Source organism: Heloderma suspectum, chromosome 2 (assembly GCF_057233095.1).
Source record: "Heloderma suspectum isolate Gila_16-S chromosome 2, 16-S_ref, whole genome shotgun sequence".
Lineage (NCBI taxonomy): Eukaryota > Metazoa > Chordata > Lepidosauria > Squamata > Helodermatidae > Heloderma > Heloderma suspectum.
This window is the reverse complement of record NC_139459.1, coordinates 252,139,199-252,158,051: the sequence shown is the minus strand read 5'-3', so window position 1 is coordinate 252,158,051 and position 18,853 is coordinate 252,139,199. Positions and strand designations below refer to the sequence as shown.

The 18,853-nt window shown below is 40.8% G+C and overlaps 1 protein-coding gene across 8 annotated transcripts in view; it reads right to left on the bottom strand.

The window, feature by feature from the left end:
* PRELID2 (PRELI domain containing 2) overlaps positions 1 to 18,853 on the bottom strand; it is a 53,695-nt gene that overhangs the window by 14,734 nt on the left and 20,108 nt on the right. The window contains exons 2-6 of one of the 8 annotated variants that reach the window (XR_014788382.1): positions 18,605 to 18,662; positions 15,935 to 16,008; positions 14,714 to 14,874; positions 14,168 to 14,262; positions 2,077 to 2,182 (exon numbers count right to left, since the gene is read on the bottom strand). Coding sequence is in view for 7 of the 8 variants with exons in the window: in XM_084838764.1 (XP_084694890.1) it covers positions 1,993 to 2,182; positions 14,714 to 14,874; positions 15,935 to 16,008; positions 18,605 to 18,662 (483 nt within the window). In the remaining variant the exon portion in view is untranslated. Of the gene's footprint in view, positions 1 to 1,914; positions 2,183 to 14,061; positions 14,263 to 14,713; positions 14,875 to 15,934; positions 16,009 to 17,174; positions 17,309 to 18,604; positions 18,663 to 18,853 lie in introns of those variants that run through there. The other 7 variants (XM_084838766.1, XM_084838762.1, XM_084838768.1 and 4 more) reach the window with 7 other exon arrangements.

Below are 18,853 nucleotides of genomic sequence, written 5' to 3'. Positions count from 1 at the left end.
TCTGCTTGCAGATTCAGTGATGTCACGTAGCAGAATTTGGACATAATCTTTTATGTCTTTGGCTAGCACGGATTAGGGAATATTGTAAATTAAAACTTTAGAACCATTTCAGTTGTTGCTGTTTTACTATTTTCATGGAGTATTTACCTGACATTGAAAATATGCATTCTATCACACAGCTAGGTTACCAACCAGCTAAAACCTCTGTGGACCTGTAGGAGTACAGCATCAACTAAAGCTTCAAAGAAATAAAATGACTCAACACAATTCCAATTAATACCATTGGAGGTTTCACCTTTAACAGACCATAACGGCATGTCAACAACAAGTTAGCTATCTAGGTAAAAGAAAATTAGATGAATTTGTTTTATGCCACTTCTCCATGGCTTTATGATTTATTTTATTTCAGTTTGCTTACCAAACTAAGCATAGTTGGCCAAAAATAGCCACTCCACAGCACCTTTCTTTTGAACAAAGTACAAACAGCAGGAGCATACAACAACTTCCCAGCTTTAGACATCCATTTTACTAAAGGTTTAAAAATATTGCAGCAAATAAATAGCATTTATATAGCACTATTATTATTATTTTGTAGTGTTCCAGGCACTGCACCTTCATTATTTCAGCAATCTTACAACATACTTGTAAGGTAGGTCAATATTAATATCTACAAAAGTGGGAACTACAACAAATTGTTCCAATGTATTCTCACCTCCTAATAGGACTCCTAGTCTCACATGCTCTCCTCCAGCAGGCCTCTCTATTCTATTCCTCCCCAGCCCCCATTTTTCTTTTCCAACTGACATTCAACATGCCAGGGCTACTGAGCACGCCCAGTCCTCACTGAGTTGTTTTTGTGGGGATAGTAGGGGTTAGTTTTGGATTTTTTAAAAAAAATGTATTTTGTTTTTCTGGCAAACCTTGTGGTTCCTCTAAGCAGCTGACATCTCCCTCTTGTTTCTCAGTAGCTCCATGTTGGTTCTGTTTCTGTCAGCATTCACCACCTGTTCACTCTCAGAGGGAGTGAAACTGAAGATGGCAAGTTGAGGTTGAGAGAGAGTTACCGGGTTGAGATGACATGCTGTGGCTTGTTGTCAATCTTTTCACCCACAATGAGCCATGGCACCCATGGGCACCAAGCTGCAGATGCAAGCCCCGCTCAGGGGTTGTCATGTCATCAGAACCCAGTGAGTAAGGGTTAGATGAGGGTTAAACAACCCTCACATAATCCTAAAATAGACCATAGATTATGCAAGGGTTGTTTAACCCTTGCATAGTGTGTGCTCGCTGGATTTGCGCAACACAACCCCCATGTGGGAGTTGCATATTCAAAATGCGCCACACATGTCCCACAACCTCACTGTGGGTTAAATAACCATTAGCGGACTGTCATGCTGTGTGAACAGCCCCCGCGGCTTCCCTAAGGCCATTAAGTGGACTTCCTGGTTTAGGCTCAGTAATCTAGCAACTAGATCACACAAGCTGTCATCTTCTGTATTTCCAACAAGCAATGGAAGACACAAGCTTGTGTTGGTATATAGTGTCTAGGGACTTCTATCTACTTAATTTAGTTGCATATATGTAGATAAAATAGTACTTTCCCCCCTCCATTGCATATTTTGCTGCCTGCTAGATGCGTCAGGCATAGGACGAATAATGAATTAATGTTTTAAAAAACATTTACACCATTCTACCAGTTAACCCAACACTGAATGGGCAGTGAAGAGAATCGGAGGGGGGGAGCACTCAAGGTGGGAGATGCCCACCTTGATTCTGCTCAGAGACATTCAAACTGGGTCACTCGCCTAGTTGAGCACCTCTGCTTCAAAACATTTGCCCCAACCCTATCTGAACAAAATTTCAAATAAATGAAATTCAGACAGCAGTACATGTTGGCTATGAATTTAAATAAATACATAATAGGGTTTCTCTTGTACGTGGAACTGCCTTCCACAATCAATGGAAATTACTGAGCAAGGCTTTGGAGAGAAGTCATAAGAGCACATTCATAGACACATAAGAAGGCAAGAACATGTACAAGATCTTTAAAAAAATAAATAAAATTAAAGCACTTACCTTTTTGACCCCTTGATTTAGAAAAGTTTGTGCGAAAATTTCCAGGAAGCAATTCAGCAGTCCTGCCCCTTTTATTGATACTCTCCCTTTCTGAATGAACTCTGTCCTACAAAGAAAGAAGAATGCAACTGGGCTATCTCTTTTCCTCCAGTAGTAGGTACTGTGGTTCTGTAATAAAACTACACCCTACAGAAGACATTACAAATATACTCTAGTATCAAAATGTACCAATTTCTTACAATGTGCAGCACTTGCCACCTGCAGTTTTTATAAGCAATTGCATTTAAAACAATTACAAAAATTAAAGCTGCTGCCTGATTAACCAGGGGCACGTTTTTGGTGAATCAAAATGTTTGTGCCCATTTGCTTAACTAAACAGAGTTACAGATACCAAGAAGATCATGCAGGCCCATTTTACTTTGTGTGCTAGAATAGTTTTTGGGTAATGTTGGAAATCTGTAAATACCCCTCAAAAACTGGACATAAAAGATCCGAGAGTTATTTATTATGGTAATACTTACTGCTTATAGATATATTTTGGAAAAGGGAAGGCAAGTGAATCTGCCAAGACAAGGTCTTAGTCAATTTATTAAATGAGAAAAAAGGAACAATCATTCTGAATAACCATCTACAATTTGTAAGTATTGTTTTGAATTCCTTGGTAGGAACGTATGATTGTTTTGTTTTTGTACAAGTTCTTTTTAACAAAACAATTTAAAACACATTTTTAAAAGCTCATTATAGTAGTGGCACATGAAGCAGCATTTTTATTCTCAAAGTAGAAGGTGAAAAAGGTTTCTTCTCCCATCTCAAAACAATGCTTCTGGGTTCATTCATACATGCATGTTTCTCACCTGATTTTTTTTCCTTACCAAATGCCATTATTAGTCATTTGTGGATGTGTTGAATTGCGTCCACTGAAAAATTATGGATTTGGGGCAAGGCAAGGTCATATGAATGGTCTGCCGGTGGGGATTGACATGTCATATCTGTTGTACTTGTAAACTGTCCTATTCATGTTGAAGTGGTCACTGACTGATGAACATGCATGTATGAACTCATCCTCAATCCTGGCTTGAAAACCAGATTCTTATTTTTTTATTTGAATTATCTGGGCACAAGAGAATGCCAGGGCACATCCCAATGCCAAGACAGCTTTATGTCTTGGAAACAATATGGTTCTCTGGATTTAATGCTGTAGGGAAAATGTTCACCCATGTTTTAGTAAAATATTCCAAAGCAGAGAACAATGTAAATAATAAACCCCATAAAATCAGTACCATCATCTTCTTCAAGTTATTAATCTGCTGCTTTTCCACAAGATTGTGCCCAAAGCAGCTCACAACATATTCAATGAATAGCAATAAATATAACAATTTTTAAAATACTGTAATAGGAACCATTATAAATAACTATAGTGTCAATAGGTAACTATATAATAAAGAATATCAAGCAGTGCATAACATATTGAATAAAGCAATACAAATAAACTTATCTAAGGCCACAGCTTAAGACTAAACAGGAGAGAGGTTAAAGTGTACGTCAGAAATAAAAAATACACTCCCTATAAGGACAAATAGCTCTCCATTCCACAAAGGCAGCATGGCATTCTCAACAATTAATCTACAACACTGGCTAGCAGCCACTTGCAGCAGCCTTCCTCCCAGCTCTCACCTGGGGAGATAAAAATTGCCAGTCCTCCTTCAAGTCCCACATACACTCACAGGGTTGACTTTACTCAGTCTTTCCCCACCTAGCCGGCCTTCCAGCACTTATCTTCAGGCAGCACGTTTTATCAGGCTCCAAGGTGAGGTGAGACAGGTGGAAATGCTCAACCCCTTGATGTTAGTCTCCCTCCACCAAGCACTACTTCTAGCACTGTCAAAAACCACCACCAAATAATTTTGAACAACACTAGCGAACAAAAAACATAACTCTAATAGGTATATCCAACAGTCAACATAAATAAAGAGGTTTTCAAAGTCCACTTAGATGGAGCATGATTCTGGATCTGACAGATTTTCTGTGGGACCTTATTTCACAATCTCAGGGCTAGAACAGTGAAAGCCTTCCGGAATGTCACAACTAATTTTACAGTACTGTGCACCTGCAATAAATTGTCTCTGCTAAATCTCAATGTGCATGCACAACTGTGCAGCCAACAAAGTTCATGGGGTACTGGCATTGTATGTTCTTTATAATCAGGTCTACTAATCAACCTGACTACTGCATTCTGAATCAGTTGAAGTTTCTGAATCATTTTCCAGGACAAGCCCATGTACAGTGCATTATGGTAATCTATACATGGAAGGTTATCAGCACATGCAACACAGAGATCACATCCCCCTCTTCCACGAAGGCACAGAGTTGGCATATTAACTGAACTTGATATACCGTACTTCTGGCCATCACCTCAAACTTAGAATCCAAGAGACTCAGATCCAGAAGCACTCCCAAGATACCAACAAGTTGCTGGTTGCAAGTGTGTAAACCACCTCTATAATCAACATTTCCAATTCATCACCAGCACTGGCATTGTCCACCGCAACACCTCTGTCTTGTCCAGATTGACCTTCAAATGTAACACTCTCATCCAGTATATTCCCAATCGTAAACCACCATTCAAGGATGAAACAACCACATTTGGGTTGAAAGGAAAGGAGAAATAAAACTGGGTATCATCAGCATACTTATGTTAACTCACTCCAACATTCTGGTCAACCCATCAATTTCAAGAAGATGCTGAAAAGCATGAGCAACAAATTAGACCTCTGTGGGACCCCACAGGTGAGGTCCCACTGGGAAGAACAAAAGTCCCCCAGCACCAACTTCTGAATCCTCCTTGAGAGGTAGGAGCTTGGGGGCTTGTCACCTTTTCTCAGCAACATATTAATAGTGACCAATAAGCAGGCCTTTAACTTCCCCCAACAAGCCAACACAGGTAAGAATCAAGCAGACATGTTGTGGCATGAACATACTCAAGTATCCTGTCCTCAACTTCAAGTGTCAATAGTTGAAATTCACTCAACAAGAATCTGATCAGACAATGATAATCTAACCAGACACCACCAACACAGCAGCCCAACAGGACATAGTTTCAATGACAGAGTCAAGCGTGGACTAGATGCAGGAGATTTTAACCAGACTCAAGACTTCCATGGCAAGAGACACAGAATATAAAAGCCCCTTAACAACCTGTAAAAACTGTTTGACAAGGCTGTGCAGACACAAAGATGGCAAAGAAAGTACCTTTCCTTCCATCACCATCACGAAGTAGGCCTTCAAATGGGCTCTGTGAGCTTTCCTTTGAGTTTTCTTCCATCATCAAATCAAGTCATCATCCTACTCATCTCATATTCCACAGTTCTCAAAGCGGAGACCAGAATATGGCTTTGGCAGCCAGGGGAGAATGCCCATTAGGTACTGCATGCACTGCCCAAATCAACTTTCTCTTCCAGGAAAGAAATAGGTCTTTGGCAAGAGCGCTGGTCAAATTAGTCACTTAAAGGACAGCTTGGAACCACAAAGTACACTAAGTCTTCAAGGTCAGCCCATCCTAGTAAGTCCTCCACCAGCAAGAAGGCCAATAGAAGCCATGAAGACCAAACTTAACTGGACAGTGATCCATCTATTACAATACAGACAATGGAGGCGTCCGCACTAATGGAGCACCCACCACCTACATGCTGGTAACAAAAAGACCAAATAAAGTGTATCACTAGAAACATGCATTAGCCCAGATACATGTTATAAAAATCCTATGGTTCTCGTGGCAGTCATGAACACCTGAGCCATACCTGTAAGGTTAGTCTTGTCCTAATGTTTATTATTTATTACATTTATATCCCACCCTTTTTCCTCCTTAAGGAACCCAAGGCAGCATACATAGTCCTCCTCCTCCTCCTCTATTTTATCCTCACAACAACAACCCTGTGAGGTGGGTTGGGCTGAGAGTCTATGACTGGCCCAAAGTCACCCAGTGAGCTTCCATGGCTGAGTGGGGACTAGAACCCGGGTCTCCCAGTCCAACACTCTCGCCACTACACCACACTGGCTTATTGATGCAATAAGCTTGTAAGATTCAAACACCTTCCCCAAGACCACCTCCAGTTATGGAGATGGTTAGGAAGCAGAGTAGTCAGTACATCAACAGAATCTCTAACCTATCTTGTGTGCCCAAGGTAAGGTACACACACTCTCAATACATATCATATTCATCTCACAGGGCAACTGGTAAGAGACAGAATCCTTATAAACACTACCTTTCTACCCATAAATATTTCCTCTCTGTTCTAGGTTAATGACTATTTTATTGAGTTTTTCCCATTCTCATAGTACTAAATAATGTACCTGCAAAAAATCCAATATAACAGTGAAATGTACTTTCATCCTCATTTTAGATCAGAATGTGCAATCTTCTTGCATGAATAGTGCTGCACACTGTAGGCATAATTAATGGCCCCAACTCTTCCTCCAAGGCCCCTTCTCTCCCAAAAGCAGCATGGTAGTAAATATGGGTTGCGATGTTCATGGTAAAAGTGCTGCATGGGTCCTCCTGACCCACTCTCTCAACACACCAGTGGTCAGCGTGTGTGTGCGTGTGTGTGTGTGTGTGTGTGTGAGAGAGACAGACAGACAGACAGACTGACTGACTGAAGGCATCTCTTCCCATGTTTTTCACCTCTGTCAGTAATTAGCACTTTCAAACATCTATTTGGCATGGATGAAATAGGGTAGGCTTGCTAGAAATACAGAGAGCATAATCTCTAATTGCCAATATGTCCATATAGAACAGGAGAATAGCAGAGTTCAGCACTTACTTTAGGGACAATCCTTGCTGCTTAGATTCTTTTACTTCACCTAATGCAGAAATAATGTTAAGGAAGGTAATGCATACGTATGTGGGAGTAAGCCCCACTGAACATAGTTCGACTTCTTAGTAAATTTGCACAGGATTGAAGTGCCCACCACTAAATTTTAAAATAGGTTACATTTTAAATTTGCATGGGTAGATTAACTTTGGTTCATTGCTAAGCAACAGGATACTATGGCTTGGGCCCAACATTATGTGAGCAGAAGTCTGCTCATGCAATGGGACTTCCCCATCCTCTCCTCCACCTTGCAACCCCTTGTGTGCCCCCTAAATCTGGTTTCGAAGGTCCCCTAACCCCCAGAGCAGATTTGGGGTGTGGGGGGGCTGCAATGGGAAGTAGAACTCTGTTCTACCAGCCATTTCCCTTCCACTGGCAGAATGACACATTGGATCAAACTCTCTAGATAGTCATACATTTACATGAAGACACGTACGAACCAGTGCCACAAAGTGGGCATGTTGGAATTAGATTCTGGAGATCCAAACTGACATTTCTGTTCAGCTATGAACTCATGAGGACACAGGGGAAGTGTGGTGGTAGTAAGAGGACTGTGCAAGTTATTGTGTCTCAGCCCCAGATCCCCTTCCGGGTAACAAAGAGAATGCCAGCCCAATATAATCTGCTGCCTAATGTGGATGAACCTTGTGAACTGGGTGGTGCATCTGACATCCTATGCAAAGTAGCAAAGGATGCTGAGGTCAGATGTTTGCATCACACAACACCAGGTGTTGACATCCAGAACCTTCCGCCAATGTAAGAAACGCTGGGGTGCACCTCTCAAACTTCACACTTTCCCACTGATGTTCCTAAAAATCCCCCCACCCCCCAGGCCTTGCTTGGGTTGCTTGTGCAGTTGGGCCAACCAACTCCAGAGTGTCATGGCCACCATGAGTGGCTGTACTTGAATATCTAGATCTGGAAGGCCTCCAGCTCTGGAACCCTGTGGTCAGTGGCTTGAGCGAGCTTAAGACTGAAGTGCTGCAAGCAGCTCTGCCCTGTTGACTAGGCATAGGCAGAAGACTATATTAGGCATCGCCAATCCAGAGCCTTCATATTGCCTCCCAACCACATGTGCCAATGTTGCATGTTGTTCTGCACATGAAGAGGCTCAGAGCTCTGAGATGACCCAGTCCCAGATAAATCTCAAAGCCAAACCCCAGCACCTCCCAATTCAAGCCCTAGCAGGCCTGAAGATGTAGGCAATAATGGTCCAGCTTCTATTGCTGTGTTGAGTTATAAGGACTGTAATACTCTTTGCCTACTAAAAGTGCCCATCTAGTCAAGCAATCAATGACCTTTTGTTTTTCCTCAGAGAGGTGGCAACTGAAGGCAAATGGGTTTTAGCAGGTTATTTAACCTGATAAAGTAAACATGAGAAGAAGCCCCACGTTGCTATTTTTCTTTTTTCATAGCCTCTGAAAGAGACAAAAAGCTCACAGAAAATATTGATCGCAGATTGATTCTCACAGCACACAGCTGGGCGATGCTGCATAGTTACAACAACACAGTCACAGAGAGAAGTCTATTAGTGAGATCCAACTACTAAATTATTGACTCGTTAGAAGTATAGCAAATTTGGCTTAATTGTTTTTGTGATTGGAGTTTAATTAAAGTATCTTCGGTATAAAAACCTTGCTGGCATTTTAGTTTCTCACCATTGATGTCTTTTTTTTTTTTAATGCTTTAAAATATTTAGCAATTAAAAAAAGCCCTCGATAAAATGTTCAGTGTGGATTCTGAACACACCCTGGCTCTTCTGTCCACCATGAATTGTGCATCATCGGCTTCATGTTATAAAATTGTTCTGATAAGTGTTAGCAGTCCATTTGTTTGATCTACAGAACTGGAGGGAAAGGCAACTTAGAGCGCAATCCTATGCTTGCTTAAACAGACAAAAGTCATACAACTCCCAGCATGCTCTAACCAGCCACACATAGGATTGTACCCTTAAGGAAAATGCAGTGGAAATCCCTGCTCAAGAAAGTTTCTGCTGTGTCTTCCACAACATTCCTTCCCTGCTGTTCATCTGAGCAGACTATTTGCACATATTGTTATCCAAACAAATCAGGAAATAGACAAGATTGGCATTTGGGGAAATATACGACTCTTTTTTTAACGTGTAGTTCACAATAAAAGATTAGATTTTTTTTTTTAAAGACTGGCATTTCGGGAAATATACAACTCTTGGAACCTTACAGAGTTCTTCTTGCATATAAACATTTTATATGCAAGAAGTTGTATGGTGACAAATGGCATTTCAATGTGAGCAAAACATGGGGGCTTGAAGAAAAGGTTCTATCACCTGAACTAGAAATTGGGGAGTGAAAAGGGGATGCAAAAGGAAACAACTTTATGCAAACAGTCACTGAGGAAATAGATTTCTCAACGCAAAATATGCTATTTTTGGAGACACACTGTCTGCTTTGGGAAGCACCAGGCATGGCCCAAAGAGGTCCAATTTGGCTTGGGACTGGGCTGAATCTAATGCACATCCCTAGCTTCTGAGATTTTGCCAGGCACTGCCCATAAACTTTCAAGCATATTTGCAGTCGTAAGGACTAGTAACTTTTTTCTTTTAAACAGACAAACAAATCAAAGCAGAGATTCTTAGAAAATTGAATTCTATTGTGAACACCACAATCTGCACCTTTTCTGAACCCCTAGAATTGTGGTGTACAAACGGTGATGGTTGTGATCTAACATACAGTAGCTGGTCATACACTATGCTTTCATCAATTACAAAATCAGAAGACAAAAATAGGAGACTCAATACCAATCTGATGACATGAAAAGCAAACTGGAATTAAGTTCTAGAATAAATTCAATCCCCCTGCTTCATGTATCACAAAATGTGGAATGCTCAACAAATTCAACAAAAACCCATTAGCCTTTGTAGCAGCACTGACGGCAAACCAAAGTTTAATCCTCAGTTTTTAAAAACAACAGCTCCATGTTGTTCTACCAGCCCAACAGACATTTGCCAAGCTTATAAAGTTTTGGATCTACAGCAACATCCAGTTTGGTCCTCAGTTTGGCATTTTCAAGGCAAACCTTCCCCCTGAGGATTGGGATAGAATGTCTAGAAACTCTTCTTCCCAAGAAAAAGGATCAAAGGCCAGTTTGTCTGATCTTCCTATCAGATATGTTTCTACTTTCATATCCAGGTACATGGTGAGCTTTCGTAGCACAGAGCACATCAACTTTGACTTTCCATCTTCTGGGTTTCTTTATGGCTATTGAGAAAGATACATCACTTTATCCAATGCAGATTAGAGGCAAAGTTCAGTTAACAGCACAGAACAAAGCTTTGGCAAGGTGTAATTTCAAAGGGCTGCTGCTGTAAATTCAAGGGGCGCCTTTCAGATACTCTATCGAAAATGATGCCAGCATACCTTAAAAAGCAGGGTAGGTGAGAAGAATAAAAGGAAGCAAAATTCACACTGCAAAAATCTGTGTCGTCCCCCCCTCCCCAAATGTATAAGCCATAGCGTATAAGCCATTGTATAAATAAATAAATCACAAATGTTTAAGTCACTGATATAAGATAAACAAAAAGAACTGTAGACATCTGGTAAACATACATTGCAAACATTTTCACAGGAATTGAGAATTGTCACACAGCTCTTCTAAATGAACTGGTGACCAAGTAAGTCATCACCAAGGTACCTCAAGGTGCCAGGGTTGCCTCTAATACCTGAGGAAGTTTTTCAAAAAAATTGTTTTTCAATTCACATGAGGCTACCGGTATACTTTGCCATTACTTTTGTTAACTTATTTGGAGGGCTACTTTTCCCAGGGTTGCCCTCCAATGATTCCACTTGCTTAGTATTTCTCCCTTACCATCAAAGGCTTTTCCCATTGCTGGAAGTTAGCCAATGCAAGTGCAGAGGTACCTTGAATCAAAGTCAACACAGTGGAAACACCTGCAAGCAACTTTCTGTATGTGCAACAAAGAATGCTCAGTGGCCACTCTCCAGCCAGGAGGTTTCTCTCCCTATCAAGCTTGAGCATCTTTAGGAACTAATGTAAAAAGCATTTCATTTAAAAAAACGTAAGGGGGCAAAAAAAAAAAAAAAACCCTCAAGAACAGCCCAATGACACCTGAGCATGTTCAGTAGTCACATAATGTTTTGTGCCAGTTGGAAAAGAAAAATGGAAAAACCAGGGAAGACATAATGAAATGGCCCTGCTTGGAGGAAATGCCTGGCTGGAACCCTGAACAGGAGCACTTCTGTTAAGAGGTGAGGATACACTGCAACATTTTGTTGCAGGTCCCACCTGTTATTAATATTACAGACAGAATCTATGCATTTGTGTGTATGTCATTTGTGTTGTGTAGGAACACTCTCTTGGAACAAACTAGCAGAATATTAGCTGTCCTTTCTCCCACAATAATGACATACACCAGATGTCTGAGAAAAGGCTGAAAGGGGGGAAATGCACCTGGCCACTCGTACTCCCCAATAACACTGAAGAGGTTTGCTCTTCAGCGCAGCTGGCCACCAGCTTATATAACCCGAAGAACACAAATTAATAACCGTCCTGATGTTTGCATTGCATATTTATATTGCCAACATTACATATGCTGAGAAACAGCAGGACCATTGCACTTGGTCAGGAGCACCTTATAATTCTCACAGATGAGAGGGGTAAAGTTGCCAGTGATGTGTTTATTTGCAAACTGCAGTGCAACGTAATGGTTCACTGAATCTCTTAGCATCTCTCCAGGATATACAGCAACAAAAGATGATTCATGTGCTTACCAGAGACTGTGGGTCAACTTTGTATCACCTCATGTGATTTATCGACAAGAAGGAAACTTAAGAAGGAAACCAGCTAGCTAGAAGAAATGCATCACAAGACCCGAATGAGAAAATACTGCATGGGATTTTGAACCAAAGGATCACAGTTTGCTTCTCCCAGTCTCCGGGGATTTCAGAGAGCAATGCTTAGTTCACATATACCAATCCAGATATTGTTTGATGCTGCGCATATTTTTCCACCAATGTATATCAGCATTCTTTTAAAATCACACTTCAGCCTGCTACATTTTGTTGCCCATTCTGCCTGCCCTCTTACCAATTAGATCCCAAGAGTATGCTGGTGTTTATTTAACACCCTCAGAAATTCCAGTACAGTAATGATGCATTGTTTCTGCTCCAACCAGCTGGTTAGAATATCTATGATCCCTCAGCAGAATGGGATCACACCCTTGGAAAGAGAGCTCCCACTCCACCGAAGGTGTGCCTGAATGAAGGCTGCCCTAGCTCTTTGCATACGAGTCTAAGCAAGAGTGACAAGTATTTAGTTTAGATCCCAATAAGCTATCGAATAGATTCCTGGAATAAAACTGACTGAGCATAAGAACAGCTATCCAAAAAATATTCCATGCGTCTTTGCATTGCCAACTCCTATAATTTTTCACAATATATTTTATTAACTTAGGGAAGATTATTGTTTTGTTTCTTTTTTACTTCATGGAGCTTTCTACAGAAGCATTATTGCAATGAGTCAGTAGATGCTCCAGTAGATCATTTCATTCAAGATCCTTTTACGGCTCACCACGTTTGTCTTCTTTAACACTGCAATTATGCCTGGGTGCCATTCCTATTCTTATCAAGTGTTTGTTACATTTGTTGCTTTTCACCAGAACAAAGGCAATAAATAAATCACAAATAAAACCTGAGTTGGCCTAAATAAGTCCAGCCAGGAGAGTCTAAATGTATGTGTTTTTGAAAATATTATGATTTTAAAAAACACATTATGCAATACAACTGAATATTTTTGTTTAATAAACCAGCTAAAGTATTATTGAACTACCTTGCCTGTGAGATACCCGCACTGGGGCTTTTGCATAAGTCAGCTGGGCATCTTTTTTGCCCATTATGATCTGTCCTACATCATTTTATTGCTTTTATCATCTCTTCTTTTTGTACTATATTTTATATTCACTGCTTTGAGTAGTTCTGAAATAAAAATGTAGTTTGCAGATTTAATAACTAAAAAACTACCTTGAAAGCAGAAGATTCACATAACGGGCAAGACATATAAGTACTTAAAGCACTTTCAGCATTGTTGTTAGCACTGGGTTTTCCCATGCCTCCCAGTCCTTGGCTTGTATTTATTTGTACTTCAAGTCAATGAGAGCACAGAAACCCAAAGGAATACGTTATTTGATGCTGCTTCCTGAGAACCTCATTTTAACAAAATCGGCAAGTTTCTGGCCTTGTGTTTAAGAAGGCAACTTTGAAAGCGTACAAGTAATTCTTACTAGTAAGTCATTTTTTATTGCAGTTTTATCAGAAAACAGACAATAGTTACAACAAGAGAGAGAGAGAGACAGAGACAGAGAGACAGAGAGAGAGAGAAAAACCTGAACAAGCCAAAAAACTGAAAGGAGCTAGAGAGGTGGTAGAATAGGAATTCCATTGGTTTGGGGTGGGGTTTCATTGGTCTGCAGAATTTACTTGCCCCTCCCTATGACTTAGCAAAATCAGAATAAGTGATGGAAAAGAGTGAAAATAATGTAAAAATATTGCATAAGTTATACTGGAGACAGTATTAGGATTACCTTGGACCCAGAATTTCAAACATTATTCTTTTTAGAGCCAACTATGCAAAACCCAACTTGCAATCCTTTCTTCTATTTCCTACCACATTATGGTAGTAAAAAGGTAGAAACATGGCTTTAGAGACAACCAGGGAACAAATATGTTTAAAACAGGGAAGGGGAATGTGCAGCCGTCTAGATGTTGTTTGACTTCAGCTTCTGTCATCCCTCATCGCTGGCTATGCTGGCTAGGGCTGGAGAGCCACATGTTGCCCACCCCTGCTCTAGACTGAGAAATATGAGACTGAATTTATGCAGGATAGTTCCATAAGAACAAATATGGGCATGGATATGAATACAGGTTCTCTTACAGGATGGTGGGAGCTGCAAATCCAACATCATCTGGAGGGCTATACATTGCCTATCTGTGGTTTAAAAGATGCTTTCCCACTTTTGCTTATGCCTCCTTATACGATGTTTGCCTGCACAAGATCTGACCCACCCATTTCTGACACAATGCAGCAGCTCTGTATTTGGAGGGCTTACCAGGTACTGACAAAAACACAGAGCCTGTTCTTGAAGTCTTAGGTAGCCCTGCCCCCAGCATCCAAACACAGCAGACAGGCTTCACTTGGCTTGGGTCACAAATTGTGCAGGCCTAACTTACCTATCAGCAGTGACATTATGCCTTGAAGGTTACCAGATGCATTATGGTTGCCCATAATCTCCAAGGCACAGAGCATCAGATCCTGCTGGTATAACCTGCCAAACACAATATATGAAAATTAACTGGAAGTCCATGTACAACAGCGGTGGGGAACCTCTTTCATTCCAAGGGCTGAATTTGATTTTGGAGAGGCTCTTGGGGGCTGCACTGCGCTGGTGGGCAGGGCCAACGGCAAAAGGGGCAGGGCCAAAATTCAAAAAATACCAGCATGTTGTAGCTTAAAGCTCTTCCTGCCAGTTACAAAGCCTTAGGAGAGGCATTTCCACCTTTTAGAATGGGGAAAAACTGCAAAAAAGCCAGGATGTCACCAAACGATTGGTGGTTGGAGGAAAAGGGGTTGGGCTAAGGGAAGGGGGCATGGCCATCTGGGGAACCCTGAAGGGCTGGATTGAGACCCCAGGAGTTGGGTCCTGGATTTGGCCCCCAGGCCTGAGGTTCCCCATCCCTGATGCACAACTATGTGCACATAAAGCATCTATATCTTACCAATTTGGATTTTCTAAGCTTTCTCTGAAGACCGACTCTTCTTTTAGACTGGCATATTCTGTCCAAGTAAGACACCGAGTCTTCATAGACATAATTCTTTCCTGCATATTAAGCCAAGATTCCTCTTCTAAGTAGACCTCAGACACTTTTAGAACACTGATCTGTTGGACATAATGATTACATGTTTCAATAATGTCAAGCTATTTGAAGAAAGAAAGAAAGAAAGAAAGAAAGAAAGAAAGAAAGAAAGAAAGAATAAGGGTGCAATCCTATGCCTGTTTAGATGGAAAAGAAGTCCTACAACTCCCAGCATGCCTCAGCTAGTATGGCTGGCTGAAACATGCTGGGAATTTTAGGACTTTTTTCTATCTCAACAGGCATAGGATTGCACCCTAATTTATTTATATTTAGCATTTGTTCCATCCTCATACAATGAAAATAAATAGCTATACTAAGGATAAAAACCATCAATAACATGTATCCCTTGACACTAATACACAAATTAACTTTAGTAGTTAGTGATGAAATCATGCAAGCATTTAAAGACTTATTCTCACTGCTCAATGCCTTGTTAGATTTTGCCAACGGCAACATTTTAAGTAAAGCATCAACTTGTGTTTGTCATTTTAGTTGCCTATATGTTTTGTTTAAAGAAAAGGTTTTGAACAGAAGTCATTTGCAGAGAGTTACACACAAAACAGAATCAGCCAAAACATTTGGTTCATTTTACATTCTGTTTAGTACCTGGAAATTTTATGTTTTCCCATCTGGACGAGGCATGGAAAAGGCAAACAGAAATGTGATAGAAATAAATTATTTAACTTTCAATATATAGGATCAAGATTAAAAGTCATCAGCTCAGAAAATGGAACATGATGCATAGCAGAACATAAATCTGAAAGGTTGTTAATCTGAAACTTTAGGGAACAAGAAGTTTAAAGCGAAGAAATCATCATCTTGTCATGATTCTAGAACAAGATTCCTTAGACTATAAGGATGTTGCTACAATTTATTTTTCAAGCTCTCATGTTGAAGTTAAGGCTTGTTTTAGAAAATGACATTTTTTGCAGTCCTATTATTCAGTCACTTGGATCATACAGGCAGATAAACCTTCATAGTTCACACGCACAATGAACAATTTTCCTGTGCAAGCACAAACTTGGGTAGTTTCCCTATATCCTTAAAACCCAGCAAGTTTCAATACTGACTGAAATTAATTACCTTCCTTAAAATCTGTGGAATTACATTCTGGCATGTTGCAATCCTTCTCCGGTATATGATTCCTGTAGACAAATCTGAGCACAGAAGAAAGCAAGTTTTCATAGCAACCAAACAAAGTCAAACAATTGTGTTGCAGCTATAAGCAGGAAGCTAGGAAGCTTACATGTGGAGGAGGGATTTAGTTTCCCTTCCCATCTTAGCAGCCAAAGAATTCCAGCCCATCTGCCAGATGGACCATGATGAAAAAGTTTAAACGATGCTTAGTTCAAAAAGGGTAGTATCTTTGCCCACCTCAACAAACCAAAAACCCCTACCAGCCTGGGAACAGATGGTTTGGATCAAACATTTTATTGGCATCTGTGCTGGAGGCAAAGCATAACACACAGTGCCAAATTAAGCCTTCACAGAGCTGGCTGGGACTGAACTGAAAGCTCTGTAAGATTTAGCATGGAGCAGTCAGGGAGTTAATTTCTAAGGCACTAAGCTACAAGCTTCAAATATCTTCCTGGGCCAGCACGTCAGATCAAAAATGGCTCATTTTGCTCACTCTGCATTCTGAAGTACATCCTATGAGCACAAAATACCTCACCGATGCCCACCACTGTCAATGTTTGAGGCCTAAAGCAATTCTCTTAGACAATTAAAATTTATTTTTGTACTGAGTTGGGCCCATGACAAAAACAAAGCTCACTTTAAACACACACACACACACACACACACACACACACCTTAACAAATTAGAGTTATTGAGCTACAATAAGAACGTGACTGGCTTCCAAACTCATTTTGTATTTAATGCGTAATGATCCCCTTCAAGTTCAGAAGCCTCAGGATGATGTTAATTGATGTTCTGACTGGGCAAATAGCCCACTGAAAAAACAGTCCTTAGGAGGAGGCAAACCTTTTTCACACAAAGTTTATCTGGATTTTTTGCTGGGAGGCAGCATTTTGCAGTAGATTTTAAATAACCACACTGGCAGTACATTTGGCTTTCCCAATGTGACACATTTACAAGGGTTCATAAATGGATATTTCCCAAGAGAAAAGGATGGATAAAACTGCTATATATAATAATATGCAATGGAAAGTACAGAATTTGAATGGCTGAGAAAATAACTTTGTTCCCCCAAAGTCTCCTGAGCCTCTAAAAAGACCAAAATCCATGAGAAAAAAGTGAGAGGTGGAATTGATGATGGGAGCCCTGCCCACCTCAGCTCCAGTTCCTCACAGCAGGGATCACCTTTTATACAGTCCTTGACTGCTGTTTGCATGGGAGCGGCACTAGTACATGTTCCCTTTTCCTCTGCTCAGGGTATTCCTACTTTCTGCTCTTCTGTCATTCCAATCTGAAAGACTGATGAGAAGGTGGCTCTCAGGGGAGGAAATAAAGACAGCACCCTGGCAGATGCCTAGGGAGGAGAAACATCAACCACAGTAACTTGTGGCAAACAACGTGCCTACGGTGGGTAACTGGGCAATTTGTCTTCAAGAGCCAGTCAAGGCTTGTGTGCAATGGAGAGAAAGACTATGATGCAGAGACACTGTTAATAAATTGCTATTTCTGGCCTGCTCTGAACCACAGAGTTTGAATTTCAGAAACTGTGGACTGAAGTGAATATTCATTCTGAATGCAAATTTAGGAATGTGGTATTCTACCTTAAAAATCTGGTAATAGGAATTCTCCAATTTTCCCGAAATTCTGCTGATATTTCTACTCTAGCAGAATTTTCAGGGACTTGCTTACAAAAGTATGCAGAGGCTGAGTCTACACAAAGAACATAATAGGATATTTATGCATATCTTAACAGAATTGTGCATAGTAACATGTTGGTCCCATTTTAAAGGCTGCTGCAAGGTATAAAACATTCCAGTTACTAGTAGGTACTAGCGATCTGTTACCAGTTTATGCCAAAAATTGACAGAGGAAAAATATGCCTGTTGCACTTCCCCTCTGCCAGTTGCCAAGGTGGGCTGACAGCACCCCCAAAACATCTCTTGTCTGGTCAGACATAAGCTAAAGCAGGGGTGTTGAACCTCAGGCCTGGAGTAGATGGCCCATTCCCCCTCACCATGTGGTAGTTTCCAGGCTTTCACGTATGTGTTTTTCCATTCTAAAATGTTGAAATGCCTCCCCTTGGTCACTGGCAGTAAGTCCTTTAAGCTAAAATATGTTGCGGTTTTGGCCCCACCCCTTTCACCTTTGTCCCACCCCCTTTTGCCTTCAGTCCCGCCCGTCACTGGAATACAGCCCCTGAGCACTTCTTCAAAATTGAATTTGGCCCTTGGGCTGAAAGAGGTTTGACACTTCTGGGTTAAAGAAAGGAGAGGCACTAAGGTTCAGGAGAACAACTGGCACATACCTGTGCATCGGGATGGCAGGCAATGAGGACTGGGGGACTGTGGGGTAAGAGGTGTGGGAGAGCTTTCACCAGCTTCCTTCCACACAACAACCTTGCAAACTGCATAAACTCATGCCGTTCTTAAGACTAGCTGAAGTCAACAGTGAACCCTCATTCACTGGCCATCAAAACATCTGTGTGCATTCTACAAGTGGATGAACAATAACCAGGAGGTTTAGCAAAATAATTCTGAATATGATTTCAAAAGCACTTGTAAGTATGTGAAAACTTGGTTAAGCATTGTAAGTAAACAGGAAAATGTCAAGCTTGCCTGTTTTCTCTTCTACCATTTTTACAGCCATAACGTGTTTCTCCATTGGACTTGGATACTAGAGGAAAAAGCAAAGAGTACTTATCACAAATTATTACGCAGGTAGAAGAAAATTCTGAACACTTACTTTGGGCACAATTTTATAGGATTGCCTCCCCCTAAACAGAAGACTCCATTATGAAATCAAGAAGCATTTTCCTGGTATTTCTCAATAGATTGGTGGGAGGGGGGCGAGGGGAGAGACAACAG